The sequence below is a fragment of the Schistocerca piceifrons genome, chromosome 4, assembly GCF_021461385.2.
Source record: "Schistocerca piceifrons isolate TAMUIC-IGC-003096 chromosome 4, iqSchPice1.1, whole genome shotgun sequence".
NCBI lineage: Eukaryota > Metazoa > Arthropoda > Insecta > Orthoptera > Acrididae > Schistocerca > Schistocerca piceifrons.
The window spans coordinates 346,346,881-346,367,371 of NC_060141.1; the positions used below are offsets into that span (position 1 = coordinate 346,346,881).

At 41.5% G+C, this 20,491-nt stretch overlaps 1 protein-coding gene across 1 annotated transcript in view; it reads left to right on the plus strand.

Moving 5' to 3' along the window:
* LOC124794768 (kalirin) overlaps positions 1–20,491 on the plus strand; it is a 2,150,963-nt gene that overhangs the window by 2,047,431 nt on the left and 83,041 nt on the right. Inside the window, exon 36 of the mRNA XM_047258392.1 lies at positions 11,798–11,936. Coding sequence (XP_047114348.1) covers positions 11,798–11,936 — 139 coding nt within the window. The remainder of the gene's footprint in view (positions 1–11,797; positions 11,937–20,491) is intronic.

The window sequence follows — 20,491 nt, forward strand, 5'->3', positions numbered from 1 at the left end:
TTAATTAACGACCGAACGACGCCCACTCCGTTCTTCAACGTGCACATTTGTGCGGCCATCTTTAAATGCTTTCACCCACTTTCTTACCATTCCATCACTCGTAATGTTTTCTCTGTAAACTGCACAGATCTCACGATGAATATCGATCGCTTTTAGGCCTTTAGTACTAAGAAATCTTATAACAGCCCGTACTTCATAGTCGGCGGGACTCACGATTATCGGAGGCATCTTAAACACTCAGTACACAATTTAAACAAGGAAGAATCAGACTATAATGGCGTCAGTGCGTAGACAACAGATGTAGGTACCCCGTGCGCGTGCGCAGTACGCCGACCGCAGCGATGGGGCCGCGGTGTGGCAAAACGGTACTTACTTAAAAAACGCACCTTGTACATTGTTACTGTGAAGAGATCTTATGGTATCCATTCCAGTGTACTGTTGCGACAGTACTGCAGTTGTTATTAGTACGTGTCAGTGACACCTTCTACTGTGTGACTGTCACAACAACTCACTGTAATGGATACCACACAACATTGGTTGGTTTGGGGGAGGGGACCAACATCGAGGTCATTGGACCTCTCGGATTAGGGAAGGATGAGGAAGGAAATCAGCTGTGCCCTTTCAAAAAATGTCCAAATATGTGTGAAATCTTATGGGACTTAATTGCTAAGGTCATCAGTCCCTAAGCTTACACACTACTTAACCTAAATTATCCTAAGGACAAACACACACACCCATGCCCGAGGGGGGACTCGAACCTCCGCCGGGACCAGCCGCACAGTCCATGACTGCAGCGCCTGAGACCGCTCGGCTAATCCCGCGCGGCGAGCCCTTTCAAAGGAACCATACCCGCATTTGCCTGAAGCAGATTACGGAAGCCACGGAAAACCAAAATCCGGATGGCTGAACGCGGGTTTTGAATCGTCGTCCTGCCGAATACGAGCCCAGTGCCCCAACCACTGCACCACCTCGGTCGGTGATACCACACAAGATGACTCTCGATAGCCTGGCGCAAGGATCTGTCACTGGATGACCAGTTTAAACTCTCATAGCTCCTTCATCACAGTCTCAGCACGATTTTATTGGTGCTCTAGATGAACTATGGTTTTATCCACGTGATGGAGGTCTTGTATGTGCTAACTGCACTCCTCTTTTAAGTTGACTCCATTGTAGGACTACGTTTAATAACGAGTCAGCTTTTTAGATTTTGAGTCTGTTATAACATAGCTCTGGTATTTTATTTGAGCATGAGTTATAACGCACTCGAAGTTCACCTTAAGTTGTATAGATGCCAAGTTTAGCCATTCGATGATCAACCTGTTAAGAGGGAATGCAATTAATCGGTTTTCTGCTTACGTTGGGACGTCGAACATTATCTCTAGCTTTATGAAGCGAAAAGCAATTATCACCTGAAGATGCACCTGTAATGTAATGGTGCGAAGCCGTTTGTATTGCCTAATAAAGGGACCTGCATACAACTCCGCGGCCTTGAAGAATATATATATATATAGGATTTTTCAAGATTATTTTGGGGAATTTTTGTAAATTCCTTTACAGCAAGTACTAGAAACAGAAGTTGCGCAGATACACGATATTGCTTTTCATATTATTTATTTATATTTAATTTCTTTCGAAGAGTTTCGGGGTAGCAACCTCATTCACAAGCGCTCAGTTTTTATATCAGCCAAGCGAACGGGAACTTGGCTTCAGTGTTAGTCGTGGTAGAATATGCGTTTAAAGTTGATGACGCTAAATTCCAGGCCGACAGATTGGCTTGTTAAAGTAATCAGCGCTTGAGAATGACTCTGATACCCCGAAATTAATCGAAGGAAATGAAATACAAGTACATAAAATAAAAACGGTGAAGTGTAGCTGCGGAACTTCTATTTCCAAAACAAATACTTTATCACCTAAGCACCTGCAAATAGAGTTTGCCATCGAAAATAATGGAGAAGATCATGGAAATTTATGTGATTTACAATGTAGCCGCTGCAAAAATATGTACGATATAGTGTGTGTCTAAACGTATAGTTGGTGGCAAAAAATTACAGAATCGACATATTTCAGGAAAGCAATGTGATTTCTGAATAAAGTGTTTCATTTCTTTTGCAATACCTCTGGCAGAGTAATTGCTTCTTTCTGCGCACAAGATCATCTTATTTGGAGCCTTTACGTGTAAGTTTAAAAATATTAAAGCCAGCATTTATTAGTCACACAAATTCACGGAAGACTGCAATTGAGGAACTCCGTAGCGATAAGTATTCGCGTAATAAGTTTTCGTACACAAACTTCCTCGTTGCCACAAAGTGGATTACTCACGTTTGAGACAGAAGTGGATCGCTTCACCGATGTAGATTATCGTTTACAATGGTGCACCGCTGAAAACTATTTGATTTCGTAGCTTTTTTGATTATTAAAATTCGGTACTTACCTAACTATCCCATTTATATGATACTATAAAGGTCACATTCTACTTCTTTAAAGATTTCTTGACCATTTGTTCCTTGTTTGTAGTGAAACGCTCCTTCAACATATTTGAGTTGCAATCGAGCAAAAAGCTTTTCCTATAATACGTTTGAATTAATTTCCTCAGGCGCCGTACTTCACCGTACTTAACAGTGCTTCCTCTTAGCGACTCTGACTCACGTACATTCCGTTTCTCCTTTTTATCTGCCTTATCTCGGCAAACTCTCAAGCACAGCCATCACGATTCGACAGAGCTATCTGTTTCTCTCAGATACCTGAGTCAGGCATTACTACATGGACACTGTCGGCTGTTCATTTTACTACGCGTCGCCATGCATAAACCCAGGTCCAGGTCGCTAAGAGACCTGTCACTGGAAACTCTAGAAGCAGCGTTTCCTACCAGCAATGTGAGTCAGTTGCAAGTGAAGACAAATCGTGCGTTTTTCGGAACTCCTCGCATGAAACGTAGACAACATCGAAGAACGACTCTCGACGACGTTAAGCAAAGTGAGGAAAACATCGCCGCAGCCAAAAAAGAAAACCGGAGGTCTTTCGGATGGTTGGAATCGGAACTGAACACTGCCGGTGCGGAGAAAAAGAAGGAGCACAGAAGATCTTTCGGCCTGCCGTGAGTAAATTACATAATTGTGCCTGTGACCGTCCGCTCGTAAATGTTCATACTTGTTAGTCGAACAGGTCCGCGATATCATTTGACATGCCACGTTACCGCCGACTACCATTAGTCTATTTTTTTATTTATTATGAACTTTTTCTCCTAAACGGGCTGTTTAGGACTGTACATGTGGCAATATCGAGTGACAAGGCATACGGAACCATTTCACGTGACTTGCGTATTTACGTTTTCTGCGCGTAGCATTGTGCTGTTTCGTCGGTGCGGTGGTCTTTGCACAAGCAGTGTTACAAAATTTCTTCAGTAGACACCATTTCTTACACGTCACATTGAGCACTTCTCATCATTTCTCTGACGTCACTTCAGCGTTTCAGTTAAATTATCAGAAAATGACGCTGTAGTGACTACGGCATATGGTGAGTGTGCTAACTTTCGTCATAGTAATGTTTTTAAAGCGTGCTGTAAATTATGCACCTGGTTAAGATTTTAGAGAATTTCGCAAGAATTGTGGAAGGCGTTTCAGATTAATCTTTCAGTCCAAACTGTTTTGATTTGATCGCTCATTCAGTTTGGCATCTATTTTCGAGGAGGGCTCACGCAAATTTTCACACGGACATGAATCTTTCCGCGGCTATTTGCGTTAACGCTGAAGCTTTTGATCTGAAAGAGAACAGAGAAAATTTTTTCTTGCCGAATTGAAGGTTCGCTACTCTCACAGAATGTTGCATTTTCGAAAAGATAGCGCGCCTCACTGATATTGAAGTCTTTGTCATACGTAGTTTAAAACAAAATATTCCCCAATCTGTTACTTTTCACAATTTTTATATGGTTTAATTTCCTTACGAATTGAGGGAGTGGTGAGGTCTTGGAAATGTTCTACTTTCGTTAATGGTTACTAATTGTTTCTTGTTTCTCTATGCACGTACCTCTCCCTCTCTATCATTTTCGTTTCTCATTTAATGTGGAGTATGTTTCATCAGCTTCCACTGTTTAGTGTCAATTTGGTAGCGATACTGTCCTTTGGACGCCAACTTACTTTGCTACGGGTGTTGTAACGTTCGCGGGCTTTATTTTAGGAGAACTGCAGGAAGGGATGTCTGGGTAAAAAATAAAACAGGAGAGGAATGGAGTAAATAATTAATTAAGTAATATGTAACAGCTTACCTTAAAGCTATACTTCAGCAGCAGTGGAAGTAAATGTGTGGTGGTTCTAAAACAAATGATACTTCAGTCATGGCCCTTTGAAGGTGAATGTATGTCTCAACACCACTATAAAATACTGTGTGCTGCGTTACAAGAAAATATTCAACAACATTGTCGCCCTTTAGTTTCAGTAAATCGTCGATGTACCACCTCTTGAAAAATATGTCTGCACTGTGTCTTTTGGGGTTCATCGCAAACATGTTTGACAGCGTGGTATCGGTTGGTACTTTATGTTCTTTGGGAGCACGGAACAACATGGAATTACGGTAAAGACTCAGAAATCTTTTTCGGGAGTAGGTGGGCTCTCATTCTCGACCGACCACCCTTATTTAGATTTTCGGTTGATTCTTTGAATTATTTCACTCGGTATCGGGGTGGTTCTTGCAGCAAAATCATTTACTGTTTCTCCTCTCATCTCTAACCATTTCAAGTGAGTGCCCTCAATCCAGTGACTTCGATGATGACTGGACGATAACGTTTAAACTTCCTTCCTTCCATCCTTCCCCCAGTGTTATGTCAATAAACCTCTACGGTCCCACTTAGCAAATTGAAGCACCTGCCGCGTATGTTAGTTCTGTGTCATGAAGCGCATTTTCATTGCTTCCAGTGTTGTTAGTGAAGAAAAATCGGAAACTTCGCCGTAAACGCTGTTTGCCGCGGTCGTGTCAAATTCTGACAGTGACCGCTCATAATGTAACTAGTACACCATCAACGAGGTCTACTCTGCTGAAAGCATGGAGACTAATAACAGTGCATCTTTATTCTTCATGAAAGTCTCATTTACTGTTGACGGAGCTGAATGACGTTATTGAGACTTTGGCATTCACCAATTCAGTGAATAGTAACCAATCTTAACAATCGACGATTCAAGTGGAACGCATACATGAAGGCAGGGGAGCTTCCCCGTGAACAATGTTTGCTCAGACCGAGAAGTGAATCCTGTCACCAGTATCGAGTACCACTCTACATAGAGAAAGGCACGTCTCTCTCTCTCTCTCTCTCTCTCTCTCTCTCTCTCTCTCTGTGTCTCGTCTGTGTGTTTGTACCGCAATCGTTGGATAGGAAGCGGAATTGTGGGCTGTGGGCTAGTCACAACGTACTATGCGCTGGTCATGATGCCACATATCTCTCTCTCTCTCTCTCTCTCTCTCTCTCTCTCTCTCTCATGTTGTTTCAAAGTCTTTGCATCGAACGTCTAGGGCGATAGATCACGTCCTGGGAAACAACTTCTTTTGCTGGAGACAAAATGTTTGCTGGTGCTTCTCGGAAATGCTAGACCTCCTTTTGCATTGATTACGCCCTCGAGAGGTGGTAGGGCGAAACTACTGCGTCGTGCGCGTATGTCTTACGTACTGCCCTAAGTCCAGTCATCTACTCCGTTTGAAAGGCGGTAGGCCCAGCAAAATTTGAAGTTCCTGATTCGCTTCTAAAGCGTCTTTCTCCAATTAGAGCCACCCATCCTTAAGGTTTTCTTGTTGAAAATCACGGTATCAGTTTACTGGGGTAGGTAGCATGGCAGCACACCTAGGTAGTAGTAGGTCGTGCTAGTTCAGTGAAATCTCGTCAACCCAGGACCAGCAACTATTAAAACACGCCTAGCGTCGCTGGGAAATGTCGGCGAACATTTTGTCTCCAACAAAAGTCGTTCCTTGTGGCTATCTGTACTGGGTCATAGGGGTACAGGTGCATATACTGTGACTATTGGTACCTTAATATGTACACTCTTCAGTTCGTTAGTGGTTTTTTCTCTGCGGCTAACAATCTTTCTGCAAACATGTCACATAATTTAGTACCTGATGTTTTCTGCATGGTCGTAACCGCAACACAAAGTGGACTACGCTTGTCTTTATAGACAAAACGTTTTGCGCCCATGCGTCCACACTTTAGTATCTAACCTGTTGCTCAAAGCAAAAATAAACATTAATGGCTTATTTGTGCGTTGCGTTCTTGGAAGTATTAACCAATCTAAAAACATTGTACTCGTAAATTAATATGCAAATGAAGCAAATACCGATGTAATGTTGTTCAGTACACTGTCCTCAAAACACACACACACACACACACACACACACACACACACACACACACACACATACGCGCAAACAGGAATACATACTAGCAAAGCAAAGCAACCAACTTTTCGACTGAGAGTATTACGAGGGCGAGCTGAAAAGCAATACCTCCGAATTTTTTTGTGTGAAAACTCTTAAAGTTTTATAATTAAAACAATCGTTATTTCCATTCTACACCTTTATCCTTAATATCTATATTTTTATGTCTCAGCGTAGTCACCCTAGCGACGAACACATTTCTCCCGACGGGAGACCAGTTTGTTGATGCCGTCGCTGTAGAATTTTTGACTTTGTTGGCATAGTAGGCACAACTTGACCTCTGTGCTTGCACCGCTTCATGACTGTTATTGTGAAGTTCTCGAAGGTGTTCAGTATGTTCTGGAAACAAATGAAAATCGTATGGGGCCAAATCGGGACTGTATAGATAGAGGATAATCGATGACAATGAACACAAGGCGTCGATTTGTTGCAGATGTCGCAGCGAACTCGAATAGTCTGCCATTGTTAAGCTGAAGGAGATTGTGCTCCATTGTGGACGAAGTTTTCTGCCGTTACAAACTCCATTAAGGCCCGCTGTTCCTCACACACCAACATAGTTATGTTACACACCATCGTGTTACACGCTACACTTCGGAGCCCTCTAGCAGCAGAGGGCTACAAATGTGTACACATGAAGAATAAAGATGTAGTATGTTAATAACGTTTGTTTTATTTAAAAAGGTTTGAGTGTTTAAATACATAAAAAATTCGGAGGGATTACTTTTTATCACGTCCTCGTACATCGTTATGTGTTTACGTTAACGTACAAACTTATACCAACTTTAAAGCCAACAAAATATCACAGTAACATTGTTCAAAGAATTTGTCTTTCATCTCATGACGGGCGTAGTGAACCAGTGGCAGTAAAATGGAGTAATTTCTTCGTCCACGCTCGATACTCTCCGTCGCGTGTTTGGTAGAAATTTCCTTCTAGTTCTGAGTTTTTTCACAGTGTTCCACATTAACTTAATGATAACGTTTATTTTATGCTTGAACGGGAGGATCGTCGGTCCTTCCCGTGTTAAGCAAACTAACCGTCCTCGTTGTTTTGTATATCAAACAATGTTGAACAGCAGGTAAACTATTAATGGGCTCAAAACTAGTCTTGGCTGCTTGAGTAATCTGAAAGAACGTAACAAGCGAGAAACTGTAGTGAATAAGGCTTTTCACTCGCATTGGGCTGTCTATGCTGATGTGTGTTTGAGTTATTTCTCTAATCCACCGTGCGTAAATCTCAGGTTGGTTCCATTCCTGTCATGGTGATATGGCGCGTCCTTTCTTTAAACCTTTTGGTCTGCTCGAAAGGCTGTTGGAAAACAGCGGTCGTTTTTACTATTCTAATTGGTTAAAGACACTCTAGTTTTTGGACTGAGAGCAGGCAGGTTTATTTATCTGGGAGACGATGAAAGATTTGGGAAACCTTGTGTTTTATGAAAACACGACCGTCTGGTAGGTAGCTGTACCGTCGCACAATTCGTCTAACACAATTTAACATACTTGTTCCTTTGAAACCATAGTGCTGGTAGATTCTGGCATTCACATTTTTATTGCTAACCATGTTATCGGGAGATTTCCCCAGGATGTTACGCTCACGAAGAATACTGTACATCTTGTCGATAGACATCAGATTTTCATGTGACTGTAATTATCTCTAATAGTAGACGTTCGTGATACGTAATGCCAGCAAGCGGGTTATACTGATCTTTTGTTAGGGTGTAATTCGTAACAGCAGTGGCAATCAGGGTGTTAACATCTGCCCGGCGCGCTGTTCTCGGCCGGAGTGATGAAATACACGGGTAACATCTGCGGCCACCGAACCAAACTTACGCCATCGACTGTTTGCATACAAAGTTAGCTTTCTGATCAGTCTCCATCGGTTCGCAGTCTGTAATCGATACTGACAACGCCTTGATCACCGGACAGTGTGCTAATGCGTCCTTTGGTCTCTAAAGGTTAGATACGAACTATACTGACAGACTTTGAGAGACCTTTCAGGAATGTTATTTGCGTATTTTATGCATGCAGCTCATTATCTCCGCTGGCCCGTTACCGAGAAACTGAGCTTACCGAACTGAAACTTTTACAGATCGGTATTTGTGCATGTCGTATTTGTGTGAGAGATGCACCACTGTTAACTGATAGACCTATGTTGTGCCAAGGTAACACGATTCCAGATGCGAGCAGTCAGCACACTTTCCACGGGACGTAGACCTAAGGATATCATTCTGCCAAAGTGCGAGCTAAGATGATTTCAAGACTTCCTTCAAAATGACAGTGCTGTGCAGTAATAGAACAGATATTGAACAGTACAGTAAAAAAAGTACACGTTTTTCTCCCAACGTTAATTACACTACTCACGTAAGTGTTTTTGTCGGCTTTGGTTACATCGTATTTTCCTGTAGAGATGATACGGTTATTGTCATTAAGTAATAAGTTATCTTTAATACTAAATTCGGCCTCTCATGGTCGCTGAGACGTTATGTCCTGTCTTAATACCAAATCGTAAAATAAAGTTGTTACGGTTCTGTTGGTTCCTTACAAGAAATCAATCACCTGAAGAATCTCTAAAAGTTTATCTTTGCAAAGTAGAGGTCTTTAAACTGCCTGAAATGTTAAATGACAGATTTCTTCGAGTTTCTTAAAAATAGCACGAGTCAACAAATTTAAACTTTTTTGTGCATCTGGTTTGTTAATTTTGGGGTGCTGAATTCACTGGTAAATTCTGTTTTTCTCTATCGCGTCACATTTCCTAGATACATAGCAAAATCAAAAACAGTATTTATAAACACTGACAGAATTAAAACAAAAAAATACATATTCAGAACTTTATAACTCAATATTATGTAATAGATATTTACGGACAAGGCGCCAGTAGCAGGTCTAAATTAGTTCACAACATATTTTCAACTTAATTCTTATTTGGTATTCGAAAAATGTGGTAAACGATGCTTTTATTTTGTTTCCTGTTTTTTTCCCCACACTTGCTATCTAGTGACGATTTATCGATCTTGTAGCACTCGTATAACTAAAAGTTTAGACATACAACAAAAGAACAGTAAATATCGGAATACGGAAAATAAACAATAAAAGTCCTTAAAAACATCAAAAATCTAATGTGCTAGAACATTTTGAAGCTAGATCGGATTCTGCACACAAAAATATATGGTAACTGATGCATGACATCCCAGATGCAAAACGGCTGTTGAGTAGTGCAATTATTGTGTACTTTAAAAAAATGGTTAAAATGGCTCTGAGCACTATGGGACTTAACATCTATGGTCATCAGTCCCCTAGAACTTAGAACTACTTAAAGCTAACTAACCTAAGGACATCACACAACACCCAGTCATCACGAGGCAGAGAAAATCCCTGACCCCGCCGGGAATCGAACCGGGGAACCCGGGCGCGGGAAGCGAGAACGCTACCGCACGACCACGAGCTGCGGACTGTGTACTTTCAATAGCGCAACTTCATCGTTTACAGTTAAGCTTGCTACTGATGAAACTTCTTTACGATTTTAATAAAATTGTGACGTGTCTGTGAGAGCTTAAAGTGGATTTAATCAGGGAAACACAGGGGAATGACAGATACGCGTTTTCATCTCTGTGACATGGCCCTGGAATTTTGACTGTAGTGAACTGAAACCTAATATTGAATACGTGCTCCAAAATCAGCATTAAATAAAAGCAATATAGACGTAACTACTTGGCAACTCGGACTAGGACAGATGCAGTAGTAGTGGAGCAAATTCCCAACATATTTACCATCAGTAATGGAAGCACGTTATGTACCTTGGGTCAAAAAAATGGTCAAATCTTATGGGACTTAACTGCTAAGGTCATCAGTCCCTAAGCTTACACACTACTTAACCTAAATTATCCTAAGGACAAACACGCACACACCCATGCCCGAAGGAGGACTCGAACCCCCGCCGGGACCTGTACCTTGGAAATGACATTTGTATTTCCATTTTTGTGATTGTTGCTCGGTTTCCGAGGCATAATGGTCGATCCAGATCACATCAACGGTGACAGCTTGACACAAAAATGCGCCAAACACAGCTCGAACATGAAAATCGCATCCGCTTGTTGTCCACGGCCTGCAGCTGTGGTGTCCATCGCACCGACGATTTTTTTTCACCGCCAATTAATCGTGTAGAATACTGAGTGCCGTTTCTGTCAACAAACTGATGGTCTCCGATACTTAGCGCACTTGGCGGCCGATTGTCGGTAACCAAATTTTTCGAACGCCGTGCGCGATCCTCCTCAAAAATCGATGTATGACCACGTGTACTCTCGTTGGACCAATATCTAACTGTTGTCACTGATAGTCAAGGGGCATCATGAACAGTGTCCAATTAATTGTTCATCTCGTCACATGTTTCCCCATCCAAAGGCAAAAAAAGCGAATCAGTGAGCGGTACTTCATTTTCCCCATCTCTGAGCGTAGCACAACTTACTGACATGTTTCCAGAATGACTGCCAAATCCAACTAACCTACGAATCAGTGTTATTTTTGCTTTAGTGTCTAACATATGGCAGCTGTAAAATGCACTTTCGGTAATATCTACCTATTACGACGCATCCCCATAACTGATGTTCGTCATTTTTGAGTGAAATTGAAAGGCTTGACAACTTTAGTATACTGTGCAATTTGTACTTAGCTCATTCTTTTACTGGCCTCGTTGTCTCTGTTTCAGAGTACGGCCGCTACCAGGAGTTTTTACCTGTACGAAAAAATAAAAAAATAAAAACTGTTTTCACTGGAATACGGACGACTAAGACATGTATCTTTCTCACCACAACTGAACCATAACTTTCCGCCTAGCTCGAGGAAGACGAACAGAGATGATAATATAAGTTTAGACCAAAGAGTTTAATCATTTACATGCACATGCAACAAAGCTTCAAATAATTCTACATAAACTGATAATCGAATATTACAAAAAATTGTGCAAACATTATCAAATGACTTTATAAAATTTACGTATTTGTGTCTTTGTTAATTTAACTACACAAATGTTAAATTTGTATCCAACCAAATGGCAGTTCACAAATTACCCTGCTATGTAAATATCTATTTTTACACAAATTTTCAATTTTATACACATGAAGTGATCGATACCCACTGGGATCGCAGATTTAATATTATACATCAAGCTTTATTATATCACACAACACATGCTGATGAGAACTTGTATTAGCAACTAAATCTGACAGCAAACGTGAATACTTATTGAACTGTTCTGTACTTTCTGGATAATCGTCGTATATGCAAAGGAAACTACGTTAACGCTCTTCTGAAGAGATATGTGGTCGATTTTTTAAACGATTTCCTATATCGTGTACGTGCTGCAATGACTGTATGTGTTCGGCGTGTGTTTCAGGAGGAAATGGCTGCCGCCGCCGTTGCGGAAGCTGAGCCAGGGCAGCAAGGTGGACAAGTCGGCCGCCGCCCCCGCTGCCGCCTCCGCCCCCGCCGACCGGCCGCCCCTCAAGAAAACTGCCTCCGATAAGAGGTTCAAGGTAAGGCGGTGCGCCACTCAGTCGCCATGACCCCGACTTTTAGCACGCGGTCGAGCACAACTTGACAATGAAGAAAAAGACTTTTATTTTATTTTATTCTGTTAGCGCGACCAGAGAGGGAAATGTTTTGATTTTGCGAGAGAAAGAGAGAGAAGGCGGACGTGGAATGACAAATAAAGAAGGTGAAAACTGTTACGACAGTCGCTACTTAGTTGATATTCCCAACATTTTTGAACGGTAATACACTGTGTTGCATTTTCATTTTCACCCCAACGGGATAGGCTGATTATAATGATTTTGGTTATAAGGAGTGAATCACTTAAATCCTAACACCCTGTTACTTTATAGTCGTGTATAAGACTTTCTCGTCGTTCAAGCCACGTTATGTCTGAGACAAAAAAACCTCGAGCTTTCGAAGACATTCACAATTTTTTTCGTCAGGAGATGAATGAAGTGTGATGAATGAGCTAGGAATGATGATTCTCTCGTATATGGTAACTAAATGGCTTAATATTTGGGGAGTGGGGCTTGCATGAGTAAAAACGGCAAGCGGACAGTGAGAAGAGAGTGCACACACTCTCCTGCACCCCCCCCCCCCCCCTCCCAGCCCGCTCTGTTTCACACTATTCACCCACAGGGGCCAGAATTAAGGAGCAGAAGAAGAATGGAGCTTTAAAATCACGTTGTTAATTATGTTTATATGTGAACGCTCTGTTTCTAACTCCCCCTTCCCCCAAAGGCTGCTTCTTGACAAAGAGGTTTGTAAATGTCTCTTAAAAGCTCGAGTCTTAACTTGGACATAACTAGCTCTTGTTGGCCAGTTTAAAATTTCAATTTATTGGCTTTCGGGCCGTGCTCTTTCAGCCATCTCAATAGGAATGTCAGTTATTATGATACGAAAGTAAGGACAACACAACATTCAGTCGCCGAACGGCGAAAATGTCCTAGCCGGCCAGGAATCGAACCCAGGCCTTTTCGCTTAGGAATCCGCCGCGCCACCTGCGCAGCTCCCGAGGCGGACAAGGTCAGTTTACAGATCACAGACAAGCAATGGTGTGTACCACCTGCAGTAGAACCACACCCAGTAAAGCACTGGTGTGATCAAACCAACCTTGCATTTGAGGAAAGGTTTTTTTTTTTTTCTTTTACTACATGAAGGAGTGAATATATTGCTGTATTATTCATTCACGTCACTTTTCTTTGAACCCGTTGTAAAGTAGATCAATCTGTTGGACGAGTCATTTTTGCCCTGTTCCCACCGCAATATGTTTTTGTGTGTGTACGTATGCATCTCACAAGGGAAAGCTTACAGTCCAGCTTTTCTCCGACTGTGAGGTCTTTCCATCTTCAATGATGATATCATTAATCGTTCGGTTGGTTATGTTCACTACTCGTTTGGCGAGCATGAAGATGGAAATACAATTCCGTTTCTCCACGGTCACTTGAGTTAAATACTATGGATCACTTTGTGTCATATGGAAAAGGGATTGTTACCCGCGTGCTGCACCTCTCAAGGAATAAAATGAAAACTATAAAGTACTTAAGACTAGCACTTACGATTCAAATGTCAGATTTCCCAGGAGAATTAAGGCTGTTTCATATGCCGAAGGTTGTACGCCACAATAATTGCGTGTTCATATTACCTTGTCCAACGCCATACAAAACATTCATACAATTGTTTAAATGTTAATAACTGATAGGAACACCAACTTCATCTGTCTGGAGATAATGACGTTAATCTCTCCCTAATGACCTCGCTGTTTATGACGCCAGACCCTAAGCGAAAACGAATGCGTCGCTGGCAACTGAAAGCACTAGAATGGCCCCATTATTAAGAAATCCCTTGAACGTCAAATGCTTTGTGGTTTCACCGTCTGCGGATGTCGCTCTAGCTTAAAGCGACGGATTTTCAAACTGATGGTCAGTTTCTTCGAGAAATACAAAAGTAGACGAGTCGATGCCATGATGAATTCATGAGCAAGGTCATAACTAATATACTTAAACAACTGTCAGATAATTCCTGGCCACATATACAATTTTTCTTTTATGTTCGAAGTAATGTGTCTTCTGTAGTAATATGATTGGTGATGTTTCAGTCATGAATCCCAGTGTTGGTTTGAGAATCATGACCCCGTTCATATGACACTGCTGCTATTTTCTTTATTCTAACGCAACTGCTACATCGCACATCATTAACGAACTACTATTCAAGCACAAGGCCGCCCTGCGATCCAGTTTTGTACTGCCAAAAGTACCCAGCTACTGTAAGTGCAGAAAAAATTGTAAACAGAGCAGAAAATTCTATATTCTGATATATGCGTATTGATGAAGATCATAATCATATAGCAGATCCACTAAAACGTTTAGGTTCAACTACTTTTGCTACAAGAATTATTGCGAGCGTTGCGAACATAGAAACCAGTAAGTTAAAATATTTTCTTTCACATTTGCCCCACGGGAAAATATTCTGTGGTAACTCCTCACTTAGGTAAAAAGCATACATTGCGTAAAAGAAAAAAATTAGAATTATTTGCGGATTTTACATAGTACATCTTTCGGGCATCTGTTTAAACAGTTAGTAATATTAACCACAGCTTCGCAGGCATTTATTCACTCATGAAATTTGTTATAAACAATTCGGTATAGTGATAGAGATATTCACTAATAGAATGTCATATGGTTTATCGCGAGGACGATCTAAACAACACGAAACTAACTAAAGAAAAAATTGTGCTCTTCCACCGTTCCCCAAACTACAGTTTTCAGCAGGTACTATTGTCTTAATATAGATCCAACCATTCTCTCTCGTCGTTCTTCATATTCCTAATTAAACGTTTTTCCCCTTGACTCGTTGCAGGATTTCTTCATACTTTACTAGGTCAATCTATCTGATTTTCATGTCTCATCTAACACCACGTTTTAAGACTTCTGCTTGTTGCAGTTATCTCTTCCCCATTATCCACGTTTCGCGCTAATACAAATCTGTGCTCCAAAGATAGCTTTTCATCGGCCTTTTTCTGGTGTCAAGGTTTACACTATCTGGTCAAAAGTATCCGGACACCTATTAGTGGGCATTAGTATGGGGTGTGACGACCTTTTACCTTTATGACGGCTTGAACTCATCTAGGTACACTTTTGGTGATGTATCTAAATGTCTTCCTGAAGAGCTGATATCAGATAAAGTAGAGATGTTGGGTGCTGAGGTCTGGAGCGACATATTTGTTGTAGCTGAACCCAAAGGTGTTCCATTGCTTTCAGTTGAGAAGTCTTTGCAGGGCAGTCCATCTCGTGATGTTACTGTCCACAAACTCTTGCCTCACAGATGCTGCTGTGTGACTGTGTACAGTGTCATGCTGATGCAAACAGTTATTATTTCAGAAGTATTCCTCTACTGTACATAGTACGTAATGCTCTAAATGTGTTCACATTTTTCCGCATTTAGCGTATTCAAAAATGGTTCAAATGGCTCTGAGCACTATGGGACTTAACATCTATGGTCATCAGTCCTCTAGAACTTAGAACTACTTAAACCTAACTAACCTAAGGACATCACACAACACCCAGTCATCACGAGGCAGAGAAAATCCCTGACCCCGCCGGGAATCGAACCTGGGCGTGGGAAGCGAGAACGCTACCGCACGACCACGAGCTGCGGACAATTAGTGTATTCTTAACCCTAGAACACTAAAGGGGGGAAATGTTACATTGTTTCCAAATCATCGTAAATTTTATTTGTCCATTTTTTTCAAAGGAAGTTATAATTTATAGTTTACGCAGTAGTTAATTGCAATTATAAGGTGTCCAATGATGAGTCACGCACAAAAGAAGTACAAAATGTCCTCTTGTGCACCCTGTACTGACGAATCACATTGGCCGGAACCGTGGAATGGTATCAACTGCAGTCGTAAATTTACGAGGGTTTAGTAAACTAGAGCTAAGCGCGATAAGGTGACCGTACCCTAATCACGAAAACATCCCCATACCGTAACACCACTCCTCCGTATTCCACAGTTAGCGTCACACTTGATGGCAGGTAACGTTGTTCATGCATTCGCCAAACCCAAACTACTCCGTCGGTTTGGTACAGGCTATAGAGTGTTTGATCACTGCAAATCACTCTTTTCCATTCATTCACTGTTCATTGGCTCCGCTTTTTACACCACCGCAAGTGTCGATGAGCACTGACTGCAGAAACGTGTGGCTTGTGATGAGCTGCTTGACCATTGAACCCCATTCTTTTTAACTCGCCTAGGCTCAGTCATTGTACTGGAACTCGCGAGTGTTCCTTCCGCTGATTTCATGCTATTTTTTTTATTTTTTTTATATAGCCACCATCCGCTGTGATCGACGGTCCCTGTTCTTCGGTACCTGAGGTCTTCCTGGTCTTAGTGTAGGTGTGGTTCTTCCTTCGCTTTTCCACTTCACAGTCATATCAACAGTCGGCCTGGTCTGTTTTAGAAGGTCTGAAATGTCCCTGATGTATTTGTTACTCAGGTGACATCCAGTGACTAGTCCACGTTCGAAGTCATCGAGCCCTCCTGATTACTCTCTTCCTCCTTTTATCCTGAAGGGTCCTCTTCTTGTGACATCTTCTGGTCAGTTCCGCATTACATAAGACTAGTTACTTTTGATCAGATGGTGTATTCTGTTTGCTGGATAGCAAAATTCGTCCATGCCTCCAAGGCTCTTCTGTCCGAATTTAACACTTAGCTATCCAGAACGTTCATCTTCTGTGCACATCATAGCCTTAGTTTTCTGTTTATTGTTCCAGTGAGTTAAGTACGCTACGGAATTCCTCTTGGGTTTCGGTGGCTACAACTGTCTGACCAGAGAAGTCTGTCACAGTCGTTTTGTGTCCGTAGCAAGGGATTCCCACAGCGACGTGTCCTTTGTCGGCTGGGTGTTAAGTCATAAGAGCGGTCCCTCAGTGCCCCAGCCCGTGTTCCAGGAAGAGCAGAGTGGCCCAGTTGAAGAGACCTTTCCCTGTTTTCCTGTTGCTCTTACCGGCTTACACTTCCTCACGGCTGCTCCTGATTGCTGCGTCCTGCATACTTCTGCCGTCACGTGGGACAGGTGTTCGCGTTTCCCTTTCTTCTGAAAATAAATTCGACAGAAATACTTTCCCCGTCAAAGAACGCGTGGGGATGTCGGTTACCCGTCTTCTTAAGGCTCTGAGCATTTTTCCATGTGCGAAAAATGGCATAAAATCAGTTAATGTAAAATAGGACGCTCTGTGATGCCCTGTTTTTACCTTTCATCTGGTTGCCAGCAACGACACAGTTAAATGGAGTGTGTACAAACTCTGTCAAACACAGTAAGAGTTAGTATTTCCACTTGAAACTAAATCTTACTCTGAAGGTAAAATCTAGGTTGTTAGACTCAATCACGTCTCTCTTCAAATTTACTCTTGAGTAACCAGTTAACTGAACACTCCGTGTTACCATTAATAACAACGGCCACGAAAAACATGCAGACTTACACGAACCTTATCTTTTCGGTTATTATTATTAACATTTGCAGCCATTCTCTTCAGCTGCTAATGGTAACTTCAATTATGTTTTATCATAAAGATAAGGAAACTTCCGTTTTTTGCAACTGAAATTTATTCCTGAGTACCGCACATGTTTTGCCTATTCATGTGAGGCATCATCAGTGGTCTATAATACGTATAAACGTATCTAATTATACATATAACAGGTAGCCGCGCGGTCTAGGCCGGCTTGCCACGGCTCGTGCGGCTTCCTCCGTCGGAGGTTTGAGTCCCCCCTCGGGCATGGGTGTGGATGTGTGTTCTCCTTAGCATAAGTTAATTTAAGTTAGGTTAAGCAGTGTGGAAGCCTAGGAACCGATCACCTCTTCCATTTAGTCCCATAGTAATTTCCAAAAAAATTATACATATCTCTAGAAATGTTACATCAAAAATTTATAATTAAGTAATTCTATATGTCTTATAGACCACTGAAGGTGCTTAACGTAAATAGGCGAAACATGTCCGGTACGCAAGAATAAATTTGAGCTGCAAAAGACGCAAATTTTCTTATTTTTGTGATAAAACATAATCGAAGTTTTCGCACATTATTTTTTTTGCAAACGTTCCAAGCTCATTACTTCACTTTTACAAAGTCTGCTCCTAACATCTGTAAGTTGTTAACTTCTAATAAGTACACAGTTGTCACTCCAGTATTTTTAAAAGGTCTAGGGGCTGATGTATGGTATCAGGGAGCAATGACTGTCTAAAATGGAAGTTTCATCAATTATGATTCCACATCACCGAATTTTTCCATTGCCAAAATTAAATTTATTTTCGTTTATTAATCTTACTTAACGAAGATAGGGGCTATTGCAATAATTATTTGCCTCGAAACAAATTTAGAATGTTTAAACATTGGAATTTTACTGACTGAATCAGATATAATGAATGAAGTCATCCACACTCCATCAGCACTTATGTCTCCGTTGTCCCGGGGTAGTCTTGTTGCCTTGTACAGTGGAGGTCGTGAGCACGGGTCATGCGCTGCGCACGTGTGTTGTCACGAGAATGCAGCATTATTGTGTCCGTTGTGTGCAGTTTCACACGAGCACATATATCACGGAGAATCTATATCATACTCTCTGTGGTGTGGCGTTCGCTTGTCCCGAATAAATAACCTGTTTTCGCACTCGTATCATCCCTCATGTTATTTTCCGTATTCGGTAGTGAATGATAAGAGGAGAAGAGAAGTGCCTTTTCTGCAAATAACGCGTCGCTCAGATCTTCTTTTTCTTCGCGTTAATTCTGCGTAGAGCGGGATCGGCTGTAGTCATGAATTGCCAAGTTTATTTTATTTACGGGGGAGGGGGTGAATAAAATATAAACCGGTATTTTTGTTTTACGCGCCTTCTTGTAAATGGAGAGCGGCGCGTGATCTGCTCATTGTCGCTTTCGGTTCAAGTCTTGGTTCTCAATAGCTACAGCGCTGCCGTAGCATTTCTTTAGTCAGAATCGCAATGTCAGAGCAAGAGGTGTCGACATTTGTTGCGCCGCGCATCTGTTATAAATAATCTAGTTTCTCATAACAGAACCCTTAAATCCGTCCGAAATTTTGAAAAAACTTGCAGCGCAGTTCGGGGACAACACCGCAGAAACACTCGAGCATAGACATGGCACGAACGGGTTTTAGAAGGGAATTGCTGCAGAGGCTGGCATAAGCTGCTGTAGTGCTCAGGCGATCGTTACTAACAATATTGGAATTTCGGAAAGTGCCTCGCCTTCTCACTGCAGAGCACAAATTTCATCGTCTCGAGATATGAAAACGGCTGCTGACACGCTACCAGACTGAATGGGAACATTTTTTGACCCGACTGTGATGGACTCTAACATCGTGCTATGAACGCTGCTTGCCAACTTTTGGACCAAACAAAACGTGAATATCGTTTGAAAAGGCGTGCGCTTCCAGTCCGGAATGTGACCGCGCTTCACGACGACGCTCGACGCCACGCCGCCGAAAGCGACAAAATATTCAGGAATTGTTCAGGATCACACTATAACATCATCCTTCAGTCAAGACTTATCAACCTGCGATTTTCATTTGCTTTGACCACTGAAGGAAGCAGTCGTAGGACAGACTTGAGACAACGGTGCTGTGGAAGTGTTCCTGCGCAACTGGCTGCTGTCACAGACATGTTCATTTTACGAAAACGGGGTGAAGAAACTGGTTTTCGGTTGGGAAAAATGTGTTTCTTGTTCGGGAGACGATATACGAGAGTAAGTTCATGTGTACGAAATTTTCTGAAGCATTAATAAACATATTAAAAAGGAAAAACACTTTCTATGGTTGTGCAAAATTGCATTTATTTCTTCACGAACCGGCTTTCGGTTTCTCAGGCCATATTCAGGTGACAACTGTAGCAAATGTGACTAAACACAGATATTATTTGAACAGAAGATACAAAATTGACAGTGTGTTTACTTAGTAAAACATTGAAATAATTACATTAACAAAAAAGGGTGTAACAAAGTTTTTATATGGAGAGAAATTTAACAGCTAATGGGAAATAAGATGAATTTACAATCTGAATGTAGTATTTGTAACGAAAACTTAACAAAGGGAAAAGTGAAAACTGAGTCTGATCATTTAATACTAGTTTCAGCGTTCTGTGTTGTGTGTCTGTTGATTTCCAGTAGGGTCATCTTTCTGCTTTTCTTGACAGAATGTAGAACTTCACATTCTACATCATATGAATGATTTTCTACTAAACAGTGATCAATAAAGATCGAATCCTTCCTCCTTAATCTCCAGCGTCTGTCACGTTCACGTAGCCTAATTGCCACAGCTCTGTCTGATTGACCAATATACACTTTCCTGCCCTGTTTGTAAGTGATTTTACATATACGTCTCTGTGCCAAGGGTTGCAGTTTGTCGTTACTATTGAATAAAAATTCTTATCTGTTATCGGTATTATAAAATGCAAGAATTTTGCACCAGGCTGTGTAATTATTGAGTCATTGCTATCGGCCAGCGTACAGAAGTGGTGTAGTTTTATGCCTTCTCTGTTTTCGTAGTGTGTAAATATAA